Here is a 19,789-nt window from a genome sequence, read left to right as displayed (position 1 = left end):
TTCATTTGTATGTAACATATAATAACATTTGCCATTCTAACTACGTATCATGAGAGGAATGTTTTGTGTAGTTGAGATAAATTAAAAGAGAAAATAAAAAAACTGTAAAGGTTTTCAAACTTTGTCAAACAACTGTAACTTTCAAACTTCCTATCATGAAGAAAAGGTTTTGTGCAGGACAACTACATTAAAAATAAAGATAACAACTGTAAAGGTTTACAAACAACTGTAAGTTTAAAACTTGATAACTTGAAAGAAGTGCTTCATTAAAATAAATTAGAAGAAAAATAAAACTACAAAAGTGTTCAAATGTGAATTTGAACTCATTAGAGAATAATGGCTAAATATATTATATTTCGCTACGATTAAAATCACAAATTATTTGGTATACAATTATATGATTTCAGTTCGTTTTGGTGTTGGCATGCAAAAATTGGCATGCGAAAAAAATATCGTAAGCTATAGACGTACATAGAGTGGTACAAAAACCCATAGTCATTATCTGATGCAATCACCTCCTGGTAAAACATCATCATCATTAAAAATAGTACCAAAATACTATGTTAACTTTGGTAACTATAGTTACCTACAATGACTTTAGTGCATTTTGTGGTTACGATTTGCAAGATTAAACATTACAATGTACAATGGAAAGCTCTTACCTTCGAGACAGATGTGCAACCTAAACGCTGAACTTAACTTAAATGAATTTAATTTATCAAACACATGCTTGAAGAAAGTTTCAGCATGTATTTTATAAACTTTGTAAACTATAAATCAATTTTATCATTTACGTGAGCGAATCGTGTTTATTATAGCGGCTACCAGATATACTGGATGACGGATAATTCATCGTGGCAAGTTCAGTGACGTGTATCTTTTAATAACCGTTGTATATATAATCAGTACAAAATTAGCCAAATTTCCAGTTTGGGATAAATTATTGTTGATTTCGTTGGCCGAACTAATTTGCCCTAACGAAAAAATGATGAAGAAGCATATGTATATACTTGGGTCCCAAAATATTTCTGAACAGGAAGATCGTAAAGCGTGGGTGCAGGGCTTAAAAAAATTAGCATACGCATAGGGTATATAGCGTATAGAAATGTAGCAATGTCTATGCTACATGTCTATGTAGCATAGATGTATGTATGCTACATGTCTATGCTACTGGCTCAGTGGGAAAGATGTATGCTACATGTCTTTGCTACTGGCTCAGTGGTAAGGCGTTCAAGAAAAAACTTGTTGATGCATTCGTCGTGAGTTCAATTCCATCAGAATGTAAAATTTTAATATCAAAATTTTAATAGTTAGCTGGACAATCAAAACGACGAATACACACACCAACTTTGAGAAATATATATCTCTAGATATATATACATATGTATATATATATATATATATATCACTCCATAGACACAATAATACTTAGCTATGTATATCACACTATCGACACAATACCACTTACCTATATATATATATATATCACTTTACAGACACAATAACACTTACCTATATATATATATATATATCACTTTATAGACACAATAACGCTTACCTATGTATATCACTCTATAGACACAATAACACTTACCTATGTATATATCACTCTATAGACACAATGACACTTACCTATGTATATTACTCTGTAAACTCCATCGCTCAAGTTTTCGATCGTTTCTATAAAATAAATTTTTCTAACACTTAAATATTATAGTTTTTGTTATAATTATGCAAACATTTAATAATTTACAATGCACATTATTAACTGGTTACAAACTCAAACTTTGTTGCGCCAAAAAACTAAAACTTCAATAAAAATCTTTTTTCAGACTAGCAAGCGATTATAAATTTAAAGCTTGTTTAAGAAATCTTAAGAATAAATTTTGTCAAAGGTTTGAGGCATGTAGTGCCGTTAGTCTTATCATAATAAAAACTCAATTTTCATAGGAAAATTCTAGCAGTATTAGACAACAACCTGCATATTATTAAAAGATACTCAACTATAATAAAAAACTACGCTGAGATAGTGAATTAATATATATTAAGGTCATCATTTCAAACTATTTTATCTCATATTGTTTAATTGTGTTAACAGTGTATAATAAGATATCAACTAAAATCATTTGTCTGTAGGTCATGCTTGAGTTCCAAATAAGTAAACTTATATGTGAGCAGAGAGTACACTTTTGAATTTGAAAGTTGCACTTGCTTTTCAATAATGGATATGTACCAGTAGATTATACCAAGTGTTATGTTGTCTCTGTTTCGCACATCACTTTCCATCACAGAACCTGAGCTAACCAGAGGACCTGAAACATAAACAAGTTTTGTTTTTCATTTTGGTAACAAAATAGTGCAATTGTTTCGCAAAAACACAGCATCACTTGAATTATTATCCCTTTTACTGGCAAGGCGGCGTTTTTGTCGCTTTGCGATACTACCGCAAATGGGCAGAGCAAAGTTTTTGTCGCCACATTAACATATTTTTTATTGCGGTTTGTGGTTAGCTGAATGCCGTTTTTGTTTACCTTTCTGACCAATAGCAAACTACGATATATTGGTTTCGGTTAGCCTCTAAAATGAACTTTCCACTTGCACAAAACAATTATTTTAAGCAATGATAAATAAATAAAATTTGAAAAAAGATTAGAAAATTGTTCTAAATAATTTTTTAACTTTTTTCTTCTTGGTTCTGCTTTAACCTTTATTTACTGACAGCTTCAAGAGTTTGAATTTAGTTTATCGCCATGGTGACTTCTAAGAGAACTCCACGAGATTATTCTAATACAGAAAGTACTAGTACTAGCGTTACAAAGAGAATCACAGTTGACAGTGACTTTTTAGATTTAGTAGCCAGAGATGATAGTGAGGAAAAGGCTAGTAGCAGTAATGATATACAAAAAGACAAGAATAAGCACATGGTGCAAAGACTGTGATGTAGGCCTTTGTAAAGGAGAATGCTTTCGGAGATATCATACTTAAATAGATGGTTATAAAAAGCATTAGCTTGTGCTATGTTTACATGTGCTTACCTGAATCATACAAATATGAATGTGCTTATTTGACTGTACACTTGTACCATAAAAAGCTATATAATATATATATTTATCTTGGTAGATCCACAAATAAAAATATTTTTGTTATACATTTTTATTCATTTATAATATATTGATATATGTATGGACATATACATGTATAAATATGCACGTATATACATAGATATATGCACATAATAACATACAAAGGAGTATATAAATCTTTTAAAAGAAATAGATTTTCCAGTAAATTAATTTGCCCAGGTTGGTTTGATATAGTCCTGAAAATTTGCCTGCGAAAGGGTTATTAATGAAATCCAGCAGTTTTGTTCAAAACTATGAAAGATATCTGTGTTCGTCATAATTACAAAGTGTAAGGTGGTAAGTTGAGCAAAGTGAAAACATCAAAAATCATTTTTGATGTGTAGTAAGAAGGCAGGCTTTATAACAACGTTAATAGTTTGTATTGCTGAGGGGAGATATTTAGGATGACAGAACTGGCTTCTCATGCAATACCTATGCAGTCCACCGTTAATAGAAAATAGCTGGCTATTGGTAAATAGCAACATACATAGTTGTTAATGGATAAAGCTTGACATACTGGGCAGTAGATAAACCAAAACATATTGGATGGTCGATAAACTAAAGCGTAGTAACCAGTGAATAAACCAAAACTTATGGAGCATTGGATAATCCAAGATATATTGGGCAATGGATAAACCAAGACATGCTGGAAGGTGAGTAAATCAAGGCATAGATTTCAGTAAAGATACATCACCACTAACCACACACAAAGCTGAAACCAACTCCCATGTAGGTACTGATGGTAGCTAGAGCTGTTGCAGTTGTCCTCTCATTAACTGGAAACCACAGGACAGATAGCAGAGGAGCCCCAGCAAGGAAGATGCAATTAGGAAGTCCAGTACAGATACTTGACAGCATTATCATCCTGGATACCAGAAAACAGTATTAGTTATTCCTAATGCAAATTTCCTAATCGAAACTTACTAGCGGTCATACCCTTTGTTTAACGTTACTAGACGACAGCTTTATAAACATCTACCAGCAATGACGTAAATGTCGTTTCCCCACGAGTCCGATAAACAAAATTTTTGACATTTCCTGAGCCAAAGGGTTAACAAGAGTTACATTAACTGTTTAAACTCTATATCTGCTCTCAATTACATTGCTGATCTTTCTCAGTAAAACACCTTGTCACAGACTACACTTGACAGGTACTTGAGATGTAGCCAGGATCAGATGTGAAGCATGCTTTGTTGTATTGATATTAACTCGCAACAAATAATATATGTTTTTTGTATATTTATATAGTTTGTTATATACACATGTATCTTCCGGTAAATCTATGCACTTGAATGGTCTCAAACATTTGCGCTCGGTCCCTTGAAGTTGGAATTATTCATGTTTAACCATCCATTTATGTGTATATTTGCTGTTTTTGTGCTAAAATCCTCAATAAATACTTGCTCTTCAAATCAATGCCTAGAACTCTGATAAAGTGACCTTTGCATAAGACCAAAGCTTGAACAGAGTTTATATTTTCATAATGTATAAAGTGAGGCTGGATTTATGACTTTATATGCTTATTTTTTAATTTTTAATTTAAAATAGACTTTTAGAACTAGGAGTGAAAAAACTAATTTAGATTTGTGATGACTAGCAAAGAAAACTTTGTGACAGCTGTTAGCGCTTGATTTTACTCTTTTTCTTCCAGTGACACCTTTTAGCATCATAAAAATAAAAACATTGAAAATGTTGTCTTCAGAAGTAATTTAGTAACAATGCATCTTAGGTCGGCACAACGCGCATACGACGCATGCACAACGGACATACAAGGCACTCGCAACGCACAAACATTGCGGATACAACGCTCATACGCTATCATCACAACGCACATACAACGGTCAATAGAAGATAAATAGATGACATTGTGTAATGTTTAGACCTGTTTTATTGACAGACTAGAAAATAAATAGAATATTGAATAATAATAATATAATATTATTACTACTATTATTAATATTATTATTAACACATTTTGTTAACACATTAATATTATTAATAATATTAATGTGTTAACAGTGTCACGTTGTAGCCCATGCGTTGCTAATTCCTTGTGTCGACGTTGTATCCACAATGTTTGTTCGTTGCAAGTGCCTTGTATGCCCGTTGCGCATGCGTTGTATGCACGTTGTACCGACCTAAGATGCACCGTTAACAATAATTTGATTATTATTTCTAATAGTATGTGGTGCATTTTAGTGCCATAAAATACCAAAACGCCTATTTTTCAGAAATAATTTCAGAATACTATTTCTTTTAACTTTTATGCTATTTAGTGATTTTATTATGTCCTGTTAGTTTTCACATACTATCTGTCATGATAACTGTGATTAGAGATTATTTATACGTATGCATGAAGGACTGCAGATCTCCTTAGTAGGAATTTTACGTGTAATGATGGTTTAGATCAACACTAACTAAATCTGTCATATTCCGTATTGCAGTCTAGTGTTTAGTTAAGAATGGGATCTTTTTAACATTGTATAAAAGGTGGTGCATATCTAATACTTTTTTGTGCCTATTTTAAAAATTATTGTTTCAGTTAATTATTGCCGATAATTATAAATATAAATATAAAGTCGATAAATATAAGTCGACTATAAAACAAAATTTTTTCACCAATATAAGGTGTCTGGCTTACACGCGCATAACTCAGATTGAAAGCAAACAAAATGACGTTATGCTGACTTAACTTCAACAAATACAACTCAAACCTTTATTAACTCAACTTTATTCCTAAAAATAGAACATAATAATAATGATTACCACTACCATTAATTTTTTTGTCATTAAATAAATTTCAATGGACACATTTAAATTTTCAGTAAAACCAAAGACCGGTATTTAATATTTGAAACAAAGAAGAAACAGCTGAAAAATGTGCTTTTGCGGAGCCAAACAAATGTCAAAAGTTTTTCATTGGGTCAACGCAAACAGATGACTGTTTCCAGTTGATTATGCAGAGATACAATGTGTGATAAGCTAATTATACAACTACTCACCAACCATAACACTTTGTATTAAGCTGCAAACGCCGCTCTATTTTGGAAACCTTTTGCTCTGGTAGATACGTAAAGCGTGTTAAGATTTATAGACATGACTTGTATGCGAATTCTTATAAATTCTTTGATTTCAGTGCTGTTTCCTAGAGTTGGCGTATATGAAGAGATAGGCCTATATATAGGAACATAGGGGAAAGGCTCCGCTTTGTCCAGCTAAACTCATTCTATTAGTAAAGCAGAGCAGTTTATTTTAAAACAAGTTTTAAAAACTCGAATAGAAAAACATAATGAATTTATAACTTGTTATGAAAAACTGAACTTTTTGTATTTTAAAAATTAAGTTGCCACCAAAAAAACTTGGTTAAAGATTTCTTAATTTTTTAAGCAAACATAGACGCAAAACCAAACCCTTCAGAATGTGTTTGTGGCCCTTCAAAACTATTTTACCCAAAAAGTATGATTGAGGTAGCGACTCCCATGCATGCCAAGCCTGACTATCAAGTACCTTGTCAGTATTTTAGCTTTAATGTTTGCACTTGTGATAAACAATCCTTCGTTTTTTCGTGTCGCCATTCTATTGTTGTCTGCCATCTTTATGGACAACTTTTATTGTTAAAAACACGAAGCTTCTGCATTTAATTATTGCAAACAATGCTTTTGTTTTCAAAGTTTTTATTTTAGTATCAAAACAACAACGAAAAATACTATTAATCAAGAGAATGGCATTATTTTCTACAAAGATGGCGTCTTTTTCATGAATGAGCGCATGTGCAAACAGGGTGATGGCATAAAAAAAAATGATGGGTAAGCACTAGCCTTACATACCAATTCATATCAGTGGGAAGGGAGATATTCCAAAGTGCTGTGCCTAGTGCAAGTACCGAGGCAGCAACCACCACAACAAATCGCAAACCTGCCAAGTAGTAAAAAGGTTACAATTATGCAGAGCTATAACTTGAGTTTGCACCTAACGTATCTCTGCAGTTAGGTAAATAACTGTTAGTCTTTGCACAAGCCGCATTTAGCTGTCGAATCTTTGGCCAAACCAAAATCTTTCAGAAAGTCGTGTAAGGGACAAACAGCTAATCTGATTGTAAGTAATAAGTATCCATGGTAAAAATATCTCGGTTTGTTTTCTGTCATAAAAACGATGTATCTGCCAGCTGTCCGACCAAAAACTGCTTTAGAAAGTAAAAGGCAGCGAAGAGCATCCCTTTTTTACTATGAGGTTTTATTCCAGTACCATGCCAGTTCAAGGGGAAAGCCCAATGACAGCTGTATCCAGTAGCGTTTCAGCCAAAAGCTCCCTAAATAATTGGTTTTTGTAGGCTTTCATGAGCCAAATAAAAACGATATTCCAAATTTGCATCTCCTATATTTGCATCTCAAAATTTTCAAAATCAAGAGGGCGTGTCACCACCTAACATACAACGATGCTGTAATGTTTAACATAATAGTGTTAATTTGTTTGTTCAATTTCTTTACAAACTACAAGGGCACCAAATCCTTGTTGATGTGAACATTGAAATCATATTAATTTTTTAGTATCAGCGAAATATTTTAAATTGGCAAACATAAGTGAAACATCAACAAGAACTACTCTTAAAACCACAAGGTGAACAATCACTTGGTGTAAGTTACTTAACAATACCTAAAATCTTATCGTCTTCCAACTCAAAGTACTTCTGAGGAAAAGTAGTTGCAGATACGCAATAATAATCAATCAAGGTAAAACAACTAAAGCCTGGTTCACACTATACAGTGATATAAAATGAACCAGCCTTATAGTGATGAAAATAGATCAAACATTCGTCTAGTTATAAACTAGTCAAATATTCTATAGTTCTACTCACCTTTTGTCTCTGCGAAATACATGAAAGGAAATGCAAATAAAGTTATGCTTATGTTGGAAACCGCTAGAGAAAGAGCTAGAAAGGAAGGTTCCCATCCAAACACTATATCCATTGTGCCACTAAGTGGTGACCATGTATTCCAGAGAAGTCCTTGTGAGAAGGCTAGCAAACAGAACACGACAAGCATGTACCATCTTCTTTTGTAAACTCTAAAGTGTGTGTAGTGTATTGCGTGAGGCTCTTTTTGGCCTGGCAGCAACGGTGAGGTCTCTGTAGAGGCAGCTTTTTCTGCCAGCAGAGGAGGATTTGCTGTGATGAAGTTATCTGAGAGTTGAGGAGCTGTTCCTCTAGATGGATCTTTAGCAGCAGCCATGTTTCTTGCTGATGAGTATTGCAGTTTGACTCTTTAGAATTCTGAAACACATAATTTGACACTTAATAAATGAGTGTCGCACTAGACTTGTCGGTTTAGACAATGTAAAGTTTTGTTTTGAGAGTATAATAATGTATAGTTAGGTTTATCTATACACTTAAAAATGGATAAGTTTAGCTAAATTGGTAGTTAGAAGAATCTAAATGAAGCTTAGTTTCCACCAAATAATGAACAAGCTACTGTAGATATCCAATCTGTAACTTAATGCCTGCTTTACTTACTGCCAGGTGCACGTACTTATTGCAAGTGACCCGTTAGCATAACTTACAATATTAACTATTTTCAAATATCCAAAGTTTTAAAGTGCATTGAAAGGTCACTATGAAATATGAATAAGGGGTCTACTTATACTAATTTGTATATATTTCAATCAAGGCAAAAACTATAGCATTCTCTTCCAATTTGAGAAAACTGTGAGTGGAATCTGAACTCAATAATGCATACCTCATAAGCGCACTCCACATGTGCAACACATTTGAGTACTTGCATATGTAAAAGTTTAAAATTCCTGATAATTAGCTAGCAGGCTTGATTACTTTTACAGTTGACTAACATATAGTAGCCTACAAATACTGTGAGCAGCCTGATAAAATCACTGCATGCTTGACAAATTTATTTGGTATGTTCAATGTACTTGTTCAATTAATAATGTGATCGTTCTAACAATATATTATAAGATATAAAATAAATAATACATATGATAATAATAAAAATTAGGAGTTTCACCATTAAAGTGCTCTAAATTCTAAATGTTGTTGCAGCGGAGAGCCTAAGAGAAATTTAAATGTCACCCTATCAATGATTGCACCATAGTCAGCTTTTGACTTGTCAAATCTCATTGTACAGGGTAAGTACCCTACTTTTATCTAATGTAGCCTGATAATTGTGACACATTTGTGGGACACTTTTGGCAATTTTGCAAGTACAAGCAAACCTGAACATATGAGTGCCCACCATGCGAGAGAAACGAGATATGAGCAAAATTTCGATCAAGCTACTGCTTTGAGCCACAAAAAGTCTTTGAGATAAGAGCCGGTTTTCTATGGCCATTTAAATGGTTAAGTATGCAAAAGGCTGCTTTCAAGAACATCATCAAATGGTCTTTCTTGTAGTATTAATTTGAAATATAAAATTATAAATATAAAATATATATATAGTGAAAGCGAGACAAAAATCGCCAAGCGGGAAACAGATAATAAAAAATTAAGACGATGGCAAAATTAAAGGTAAGTGTAGAAAAAGGTTAAAACATAGCTTTATTCGTGTGTTTAGTGAGCTAAATTCATTCAAGTTAAATTCAGGTTTATGTTATGTTGCAAAGCTTCACAAAAAGTCTAGCGTACCAAACATGTTGCTGTACAGTCTCTCTCACACCACCGTTAGCCGCTAGATCTGTCGTAAAGGTAAGAACTCTATTGTATACAGTAATGTTACATACTAATGTAGATCATAAGCAATAAATAGGTAATTGTTCCACTTTGTGAGCGTAGGTAGTCAATTACAACAATTAATAACATGGTTTTCCATCGTAGCAACCTGTTTTTAGGCAGGGATTACGTGTTTGTCACAATTTCCATTTCCATAACATTTCCATAATTCATTTTCATATTATTTCCATTTCCATAACATTTCCATAATCTATTTCCATATTATTTCCATTTCCATAACATTTCCATAATTCATTTCCATATGATTTCCATTTCCATAACATTTCCATAATTTATTTCCATATTATTTCCATTTCCATAACATTTCCATAATTTATTTCCATATTATTTCCATTTCCATAACATTTCCATAATTCATTTCCATATTATTTCCATTTCCATAACATTTCCATAATTCATTTCCATATTATTTCCATTTCCATAACATTTCCATAATTTATTTCCATATTATTTCTATTTCCATAATATTTCCATAATTCCTTTCCATATTATTTCTATTTCCATAACATTTCCATAAATCATTTCCATATTTTTTCCATTTCCATAACATTTCCATAATTCATTTCCATATTTTTTCCATTTCCATAACATTTCCATATTTCTAAAATAAAATTTCCATATCGATTTCCATAAAAATTATGGAAATATTTATGTTTATGGAAATGGAAAAGTAAACATTTCCATAATATGTTTAGCGATCCCTGGTGTGTACGTATGTGTGCGCGCTTGCGTGTCAAATGAGCGTGTGTGTGTGTGTGCAATCGTCAACTCTTCCCGAATATGTGATTAATTTATACATAATATGAATATTTTTGCTTGCTAATATACTTTATTTAGGGTCCAGGCAACATCAAAACTGTATGCTACCATTGCCTATAACTAAGCCAGAGACGATTTGAGATGTTTTGAGAGTTTCTTTCAGACTCCCTTAATAGTTTCTGTAATACCACTGATGTTAGCTGGGTTTGTGTGTTACCATTGTCCGTACATGTAGCCAAGTCCAGAGACAATTTGAGTTAATTTCTTCCAGACCACTTTAATAGTTTCTGTAATACCACGGATGTTAGCTGGGTTTGTGTGTTACCATTGTCTATACATGTAGCCGAGCAAGAGACAATTTGAGTTAGTTTCTTCCAGACCCCTTTAATAGTTTCTGTAATACCACTGATGTTAGCTGTTTGTGTATTACCATTGTCTATTCATGTAGCCTAGTCTATACGATATAACTCCCCTCTGTTTATATCTTGGATTACGTGTATGTTACAATTTCCATAATTCAATTCTATGTTATTTCCATTTCCATAAAATTTCCATAATTCATTTCCATAATTTCCATATTATTTCCATTTCCATACCCTTTCCATAATTTATTTCCATATTATTTCCATTTCCATAATATTTCCATAATTTATTTCCATATTATTTCCATTTCCATAATTCATTTCCATATTTTTTTCCATTTCCATAACATTTCCATAATTTATTTCCATATTATTTCCATTTCCATAACATTTCCATAATTCATTTCCATATTTTTTCCATTTCCATAACATTTCCATAATTCATTTCCATATTATTTCCATTTCCATAACATTTCCATATTTCTAAAATAAAATTTCCATATCCATTTCCATAAAATTATGGAAATATTTATGTTTATGGAAATGGATATGGAAAAGTAAACATTTCCATAATATGTTTAGCGATCCCTGTTTTTAGGTTGCTTTGTTATAGTAGGGAATGATTAATTTACAGTTAGTTATTTTACATGTATATATAAAATACTGTATTAATATACGAGCACATTGACACACGAACTCAGTCCGAGAAAGCATTAAGCACGTATGTCGAGGTATGACTGTATCGTATTTTGACCTCTGACATGTTTGATGTATAAACGTCTTCAAATCGTAGACCTCAATTTTCATTGCACTCTGGATTTTTTAAATACATGTAGTAGCTTAACAAAACTGTGCCAACAATATAGCAATAATTGTATTATGGGCCATCGATCATCCCACTTCGATCTTACGATAAGTCCCACATTTTTACCTCCATAATGTAACAGTAGTGTACTGGCACGGCTAGATTTTTGGCATTCTAACTGATTTGCATGTATTGTTATGTACACTAAGTAGTAGTTATGATGTGAAACTATGAAAAGTACAAAGCGTTATAACGTAATGAAATCTACATGCGACTACAGCATAAAATGACAAACACGCAGTTATAGCAAAATGAAAACAGGCCAAAATACCACAGAACCACAGCAAAAATGTAAAATATTTGACTGATGGTATTAAAAAAAGAAATCCAAATGATAAGTGTATTGTTGTACTAGCTACTAGAATGTAGTAGCAATATTCGTTGAATAAATGTACACATACGTACCCGCATAGTTCGTGCGAAGGCGGCATAGCCTCATTGCTTGTCGGCCATAGCGCTGCATGGCCGACAAGCAATTAAAAAGCAGACGAGACTAGCAAGAGCGCAAACGAGATGCTTTCTTAGCACGAGTTCCTACTAACGTTCTATAGGTTTAAATGGACTAATACAAAAGCGTATTTAAAGATGTGACTATTATGATTGGTATTAGTCAAACCAACAAAAAGAAGTGAAACCACCAGATTAGTGCGTCTATAAAGGAAACTACTTATGTTAATCAATCAAATCGCTGTCAGCTGACCAAGGTAGACTAGTACTGCTAAAGGCTTGTGGTCAAATGAATAACTAATTGAATTTATGATATTTTTCTTTCTTGAACGCTGACTGAATTAACTAGTGATTCATTTTAAGCAAAACTTCTTACTTTCTCCTAGCAATTACATGTAGACCCTACAGTATTTTGAATTTGTGAGAAGTCAATAGATATAATGGTTTAAAGTCATTGTCAACTTTTGATGGAAGCATGACAGCAGCAGCCAAGGCTATGGAGTTTGTGGCAACAGTTACAGGGCTGACCATAAACGTTATTGAAAAGGTAGACTTCTAACATGTCAATATGGAAGCAAGCTCATTTGTAGATTAATGTCTGTGTTTACGAAGTTTGTATAAATTCCGTTATATTTACTTCAGATAGTTGATTGGATAAGATCTACTCCAATTTGTATTGCTACTTTTAAAACAAAGCTTGTTCAAGGTCCCCATAAAGGGTAAGTGGCCAAGATCAGAGTAAGTTGTCCTAACCAAGACTCTTTTAGTATGGGCAAAAAGTGTGCAGCTTCTGGCCACAAAAACAGTAAATCTGAATTACTGGCGGGTCGCAAATTTCATTGGTAGTAAGTAGTCTAGAGGCAACTCCTTAAAAATGAAAAATACAGAAGTTGTGTGTGCTTCTAATTTTTGGAGTTGTGCTGATTTAGTGACAATATCATATCCTTATAATCCACAAAAATTGCTAAGCCCATCCCTCTTTATAAATGGAGTCCGTAATTTGCTATAATGCAATAAAAGTCTATGGCCAAAGACTGGAGCCATTACACTATACACGCTGACACAATCTGTAACACAATTATATAGTGATCTACAATATTGTCAGTGTTCTACCTTTTCTATTAACCCTATCAGGAGGTAGCTTAATTTTAAGAAACTGTAATCTCCTATGTCGATATAGCAACAATTCTATGTATTATTTTAGGTAAAGCTGCTGTATTTATTATAGAATTTGATTTCAATTTTATCACTCTAATTTGATGATCAACATTCACAAGGGAATGTGAAAGCTATTGATAGTCTGACTTTCTGTTGACAATCTCAATAGATCGGTCATGAACTTGTAGGCCTGCTCAGAAACATTGATTTTTATCTTAAAGTCAGTATAAATGTTCAAGTCTTCTGCCTCTTTATATAAGATATGTTGAGCTATAGCTAGCTAATCTCAGTTCTAAAGGCGGCAGATAATGCCAACTTATCAGCACAACAAATGCCACAATCTAGTGTTAAGGTGATTGCTGCAGAATTATTCAAATAAATGTTGCTCATTTTCATTGCTTAATTATTCGGCTCAGCAGTGCGTAAGCACAAACACACAGCTCATCAGTTTTAAATGTGTGAGTCTGTGATAAACAATAATAAATTATAACCATTATGTTCACTAGCTAAACTTTATTGAGGTTTTGTTTATACCTTTGAAATAGATTCTTCTGTCTGCTGAATAATGCTTCATTTTGCCTAAACGCAAGCACATTAGAGGTTCTTTGAAGTGTTTGACAAAGACTCCTCTTTACTTTCAAGGCGGTAGCACAAGACAGCCAAATTTAAAGCACATATATGCTTTTTCAATTGCTAGCCTTTCAGTAAATATTTCAGGAAGCACACAGGAGGCAACATACACACAAAACTTCTCTTTCAAGTTTTTACGTACAAAGGAGTAGGTCAGAATTTCAAAGACAAAGCTTGTGATAAAGTTGTAATATGCAATTTTTTACATTTGTTATTTAAAAATGTGATAAATTATTGTTAATAAACCATTGGGCTACAGACTTAGCATATGCTACAACTAAAACATTAACAAGATACCACAATTTCAAATATGATTTTACTAAAATCACTCTGTCTGTGAGTAGCGAATATGCATCAGCTTTACACACTGTTGAGAGGTTTAGCCATATTTGATAGCCATAATATCTCTTCAGGTTTTTCATTTGGATTTGTTGAATGTTTACTTACAAAGTTGCTAATTTTAGTTAACTACTGAAGACATCAGATCATTCTATGTTATCAGCTTATCATTAGTCTAAAATCTATCACCTTAGCAAAAGATTAGCTGTTAACATGAAGCTTTTCACTTACTACTTGCCAATGATTTTTAGTATCTGCACTCACTAATGATTCCCACATTCAACAAGGGGATCCATTGCATTAAACAGTTTAATTGTTGATACGCACATTTAATAAAGCGTCCACTCATCCAGTGGTTATAAAACAGCTTACAAGCGCTTATGTAAGTCAAAAAAGAGGATTTTTTAGTTGAGTGGGCAGTATATCACTGAGCGAGTGGCTACAACTACTTAATCACGTGCATCACTACTTTAAGACAGCTCAGTAGCTTGGTTTAGTAGGTACATATGATTCTTCAGGCGATTATAACTCTAACCTAAAGGCGGGTTCACACTATATCGCCGTTTGTCAGTGTTTCCCTTTCGGCGTTCATCGTCGATTATGTGAACCGTAAACCGATGATATCGGCGAAGCAACGCAGACATGTCAGGAAAGTTTACTGCGGTCAAACCTTCTCGAAATTTCGCCGAGCACCGACGACCGCCTTCTAAGTGTGAACCATTTTGGCGATAGTAATTCGTGGTCCGAGGATAGCACAATTTATTTATTTCTGTTTATGATAGTCGGTTCGAGATTAGTATTTAATTCCAGCAAGCGAAAACGGAAAGGTTTTTTCGCAAAAACTTAAAAAGGAAATGATACCACTACGTCATGGAGTATTTCTTGATGTAAACTTGGATGGGTTTGTGATAGTATGAACATCGTTATCATCGACGATCACCGAAGTATTGTGGCATCAACGCCGAGATACACCGATATAATGTGAATCAGCCTTAAGAGCAAGTTGGACAGTATTGCATTACACTTTAACGGCAATTTTCAGAAATTCAACCTATGATATACTTTTCAGTGCTACTGCTGAAGTCTGCTCATTACAACAAATCAATTTTTTAATTTTATTCGCTATATAACTAACAAAATAAAATTAAAAAATAAAAACACACAAACCTGCAGTATAGTTATTTTTATGCAATGTCCATTAGCTGAATACGCATGATTACTAATAACTTAGGCTAATTCTACGGACTTTGCATAGAAGTATATTAACTGTGTACAACTACTTGATAGACAGAACAAGTATAAAGATTTCATAAAATACCATTTTTGGACATCAAGTTACGCGAAGTTCAAAAAACACATTACATAAAGTGAAGTAGTTTGTATGTCAATTACACAGCATAACTACAGGATAGCTGCACGACTACATGACAACTATGATGCCAAAACAAATGATGCCATGACTTGCATAACGAACTAAGATGTTGAAGAATCTAGTAGTAACTTACTATTGATGACCACAAATACAAATTTTTTATCGTTTCGATGGACAGCAGTGGTTCCAAATACAGATAACAGGTATAAGAACTGAAATACAGTTTTTATAATGATCTAAATGTGTTTAAAAATTTAAAACGCTTAAAAGGTATAAACTTTTGCTGGTAACCTTTGTAATCTTTTTAAAGCTGCTATGTTTTAGAATAGTTGCAGAGTTGCCTAGCAACAAGTCCTTTTCCAAAAGTTATGCATTACTTGATAAATTTTCTAATAGTCCTTATATCAATCAGTTTGTCCGGTCGTTGCATTTATTAACCCTATCACATGACTTTGGTTGACTCAGCGTTATGGCACAATGCGGGTTAAGAGCCAGAAAACAGTACAACAACACCTTGGCACTTCAAATTAGTGGTATCAGCTGCATTCTTCATAGCTAGCTACCGCCAGCCAAGTTATAATAAACATATAATAACAAGCCAAAATAGTTAGTTTTATGGTGATTGATTTACTGGTGTTACTAATTATTTACCGGTCATGGTTTATCAGCTATTCTTGCCTAATTCTGTAAATAAGCAAAAAAGTTAAGTTTTTAATTAAGTCTGAATAAGCAAAACTTTTATGCTAGGCATGAAAGAAGCTTCCTTCATTCACGCAGTAATTTACGTAGAACTTTTCATCATTGTGGCAAGATTATAGAAGAATTTTATTGAATAATATATTTGCTTTCAGCACTCATTTAATCATTACTATCTTTTCGCTCTAATAACAGTTCCATCTCTCTGAAGCCATGGTTGAAAGTTGGGAAAAAAAATTGCATAATATGGGATTTGAACATGCGATAATCGGTGTCAACTCCCAGTGCGCCACCACCTGTGCAGCATTTCACCTCCAAGAATCTTATTGTGCACATACTTATTATCTCCGTTTTATTGACACGCATAATGATCTCTCATGGCACTCGAGACTGCCAGGGTACTAGTAGATATAATATGCCTACTAAATCAGTGGAAACCATTCTGTAGACCAAACTTGAACGTTAGCTTAAAAAGACTGTTTTCAAAGCTGCTCTATCAGCGCATTACTTCAGCATTAACATTATACTCAACACTAAAATGACTTTTATACTGCTGAATGTGATTCCTCAAACTTTAGTCCAAGTGTAAAGCTTCCCTCAAGCAAACACAAGGAATGTCGTTAAGAGATTTTTTAAAACTGCTAATGTTTCTTTAGGCACTGTCAATGTTTGCAAATGAGTAAAGATACTTTTAATTGGTAGCCATACACCAACTGCATATCATAATCTTGGTTGGGAAAAACAACCTGAGTAACTATATTGTAAAAGTTTGCAACTGAATGGTTTTAATAAGGCTCCATTTCAGTCAGTCAGGTGCAGCTCAAGCTCGCATATGATTGGACATTTTATTAGCGACTCCACTATTTATTTCAAATTTTCTCAAAAGATAATTTCAACCTTGATTTTTAGGCTGAGTTGATATGTTTCAGCATATTTTCTTTTACAATAATGTAGTAATATTTTTTACTATATATAATTATATATACTAATATAATTTTTTTGGTTTTTGACAGCATTGTTTGAACTTTCAATCACAATTACCAGTGAAAAGAGCAGCAATGTCTAATTAAACTGCCTCCTAAAGCAAAGAGAAACACTCTGCACCATTTTTTATGAGAAAGGTCCAAACAATTGGTATGCTCATTCTATGAAACACCATACAGCAGGAGCATTCATTTAAGACTTCCAGAACATCTTTTTTCAAATGGCACCCTCATTGGCTTTAGCCCTGAGCCAGTCATGTAACAATCGTACAACAGAAAAATGAAACCTTGTGACCAATGACTGCTACTGATGATACAAATAGTAAAGCTACTAGTTTAAAACAAAAATGTAGTTCACGAGTTACATAATTCTCGGGCAGACCATATACTGCCACTTCTCTAAAAACATCTTCCAGAAACACACTGCTCTTGTCAAAGTTACTTACTTGTTTACAGTTTCACGTAGCACCTGCTTGTAGTGTCATGTGCTTACACCAAGCGTGTGACTCACCAATTCCTTCACCAAGCTAGCCCTTAATAATGTTGCTAGCCTTCTGTTTAACACAGTCATGCATGCTCTCCGCTGTACGAAAGATGGTCTTATGACACTTGAGATGTATTTGAAGTAGAGGCGAGCCATAGCTAGTCATGCGGAATATCTCCGCCCTTCTATGTTTGACTGATGGTTCAATTACATTCAACAAGGATTATCAGTGTTTATCTGCTCCTGTTAAAGATAGTCATATTCCTAAGTGCAGTGAGATAAGACCTTGTTTTGTTTACATGACAAACGCTGCTATGCATTCGCTATGCCTTTGTGGAAATTTCCTTACATTTGACAGTAAATCATTCGGATAAAAAAACTAGCTAGCGTATCAATGGGGATAAATATTTTTAGCTATGATGGTACCTTTCTATATAATATAGTCATACACTAGTAGAATTATACTTGTATAAAGTCATACTGTGATGTGGAGCAGCCTGTATGAAACTAACAGCCAATATATAAAATTCAATTATAACGTTGTGTTGAAAAGGCACACGGAGTAGAAGTGACCTTACATGTGGTTCATGTTAGGGTCAGTGTTCATTTGGGAGATTTAATTACAGCCTGTCAGGGTTCAAAACAATTCTTTCAGATGAAGTAAGAAATAAAACTGGAAAAAAATCAAGAGAAGATCAATGCAAAAAAACAAAAGTGGAGTTGGCTGGGCATTACTGGCCTGAGCTCTCGATCTGGGTCTGAGAAAAAGCATCTTGAGAGAGGGCATCAGCCTAGTTGCTACATGAGAAATTTGCGATCGACTCAAGTATTTAAATAGCAGCCCTACTCTCATGTATGACAAAGAAAGAGAACAAATTTAGGTTGGACGTCATCACTAACAACCTTTCAAAAATTGATTTTCAACTTGTGTTTGCAGGTCATCCACTTTAGATCTCTAGGTTGCAGTTGTGCTAATCAGAACAGCCAGGAGTATGTGTGTTGCAAATGACTGCAGTTCACGGCCTTCAAGGATGTTCAATAGAGTGAGTATTTTTGCTTGCACCACAGTTGCTACCACTTGCTGCATTAATGTTCTATAATCAATAAAAGATTACAGACTCGTTTAGTTTTTGATAATTTCATACATAAACCAGTATATAATAATAATCTCTATTTCATTTTTAAAGAATAAACTTAAAATAACAAATTTGGTTGCTTGGTAATGACAAAAACACCTAACATTGGCCCACTATTGAGAGAAATCTCTCTCTTTAACCCATATTTCCTTGTACATACTTGTTTTCTGCATCAGATATTAGGAGTGCTATGAGCACGAGACTTGTTTTAGTGTTACTTAATGTCTGTAAACATAATGTAAATACTTCTATGCTCTGTAAGTTAGAGGCCAAGCAGTTTGGCTTGCACTATTCAAGGCCAAACTAGAATGTGGTGAGCTTATTTGAAAAATGTACGCATTTTCAAATTTTGAATGTAGATACTGAATTATGCAATTAAAAACACGGTAGACTGGTAAAAACTGGTAAAAACCAAGCTAGACTGGTACCGCTAAAGACTTGTGGTTAAATTACATGCATGCCAGCACAGAAAGTCAAATCGAAAAGTTTTATGGATTGTATTGGCATGTTTTCCATTGGGTTGGCGGAAGTGCTGATGTAATCACTTGATCACATGCCTAATGCAGTCATGGGATGAAGGATAATGCATAATAAACTGATATTGTGGCAAAAACAAGTGGGAAAAGTTGGTGATATTATGTAGGCAACTTTCACACCAGCTTGATTTGGTTTAAACTAGCTAAAGATGCAGATGATCCTT

The 19,789-nt window shown here is 33.6% G+C and overlaps 1 protein-coding gene across 1 annotated transcript in view; it reads right to left on the bottom strand.

Annotated features, from left to right (window-relative positions):
• Positions 1 to 18,054, bottom strand: part of LOC137393332 (solute carrier family 49 member 4-like) — a 29,815-nt gene extending 11,761 nt beyond the window's left edge. Inside the window, exons 1-6 of the mRNA XM_068079837.1 lie at positions 17,916 to 18,054; positions 7,978 to 8,391; positions 6,950 to 7,037; positions 3,824 to 3,987; positions 2,247 to 2,312; positions 1,633 to 1,680 (exon numbers count right to left, since the gene is read on the bottom strand). Coding sequence (XP_067935938.1) covers positions 1,633 to 1,680; positions 2,247 to 2,312; positions 3,824 to 3,987; positions 6,950 to 7,037; positions 7,978 to 8,350 — 739 coding nt within the window. The 5' untranslated portion in view covers positions 8,351 to 8,391; positions 17,916 to 18,054. The remainder of the gene's footprint in view (positions 1 to 1,632; positions 1,681 to 2,246; positions 2,313 to 3,823; positions 3,988 to 6,949; positions 7,038 to 7,977; positions 8,392 to 17,915) is intronic.
• Positions 18,055 to 19,789: the final 1,735 nt, after the last annotated feature.

This window comes from Watersipora subatra, chromosome 4, assembly GCF_963576615.1.
Source record: "Watersipora subatra chromosome 4, tzWatSuba1.1, whole genome shotgun sequence".
NCBI classification, from domain to species: Eukaryota; Metazoa; Bryozoa; class Gymnolaemata; order Cheilostomatida; family Watersiporidae; genus Watersipora; species Watersipora subatra.
This window is presented reverse-complemented; position numbering and strand designations above follow the sequence as displayed.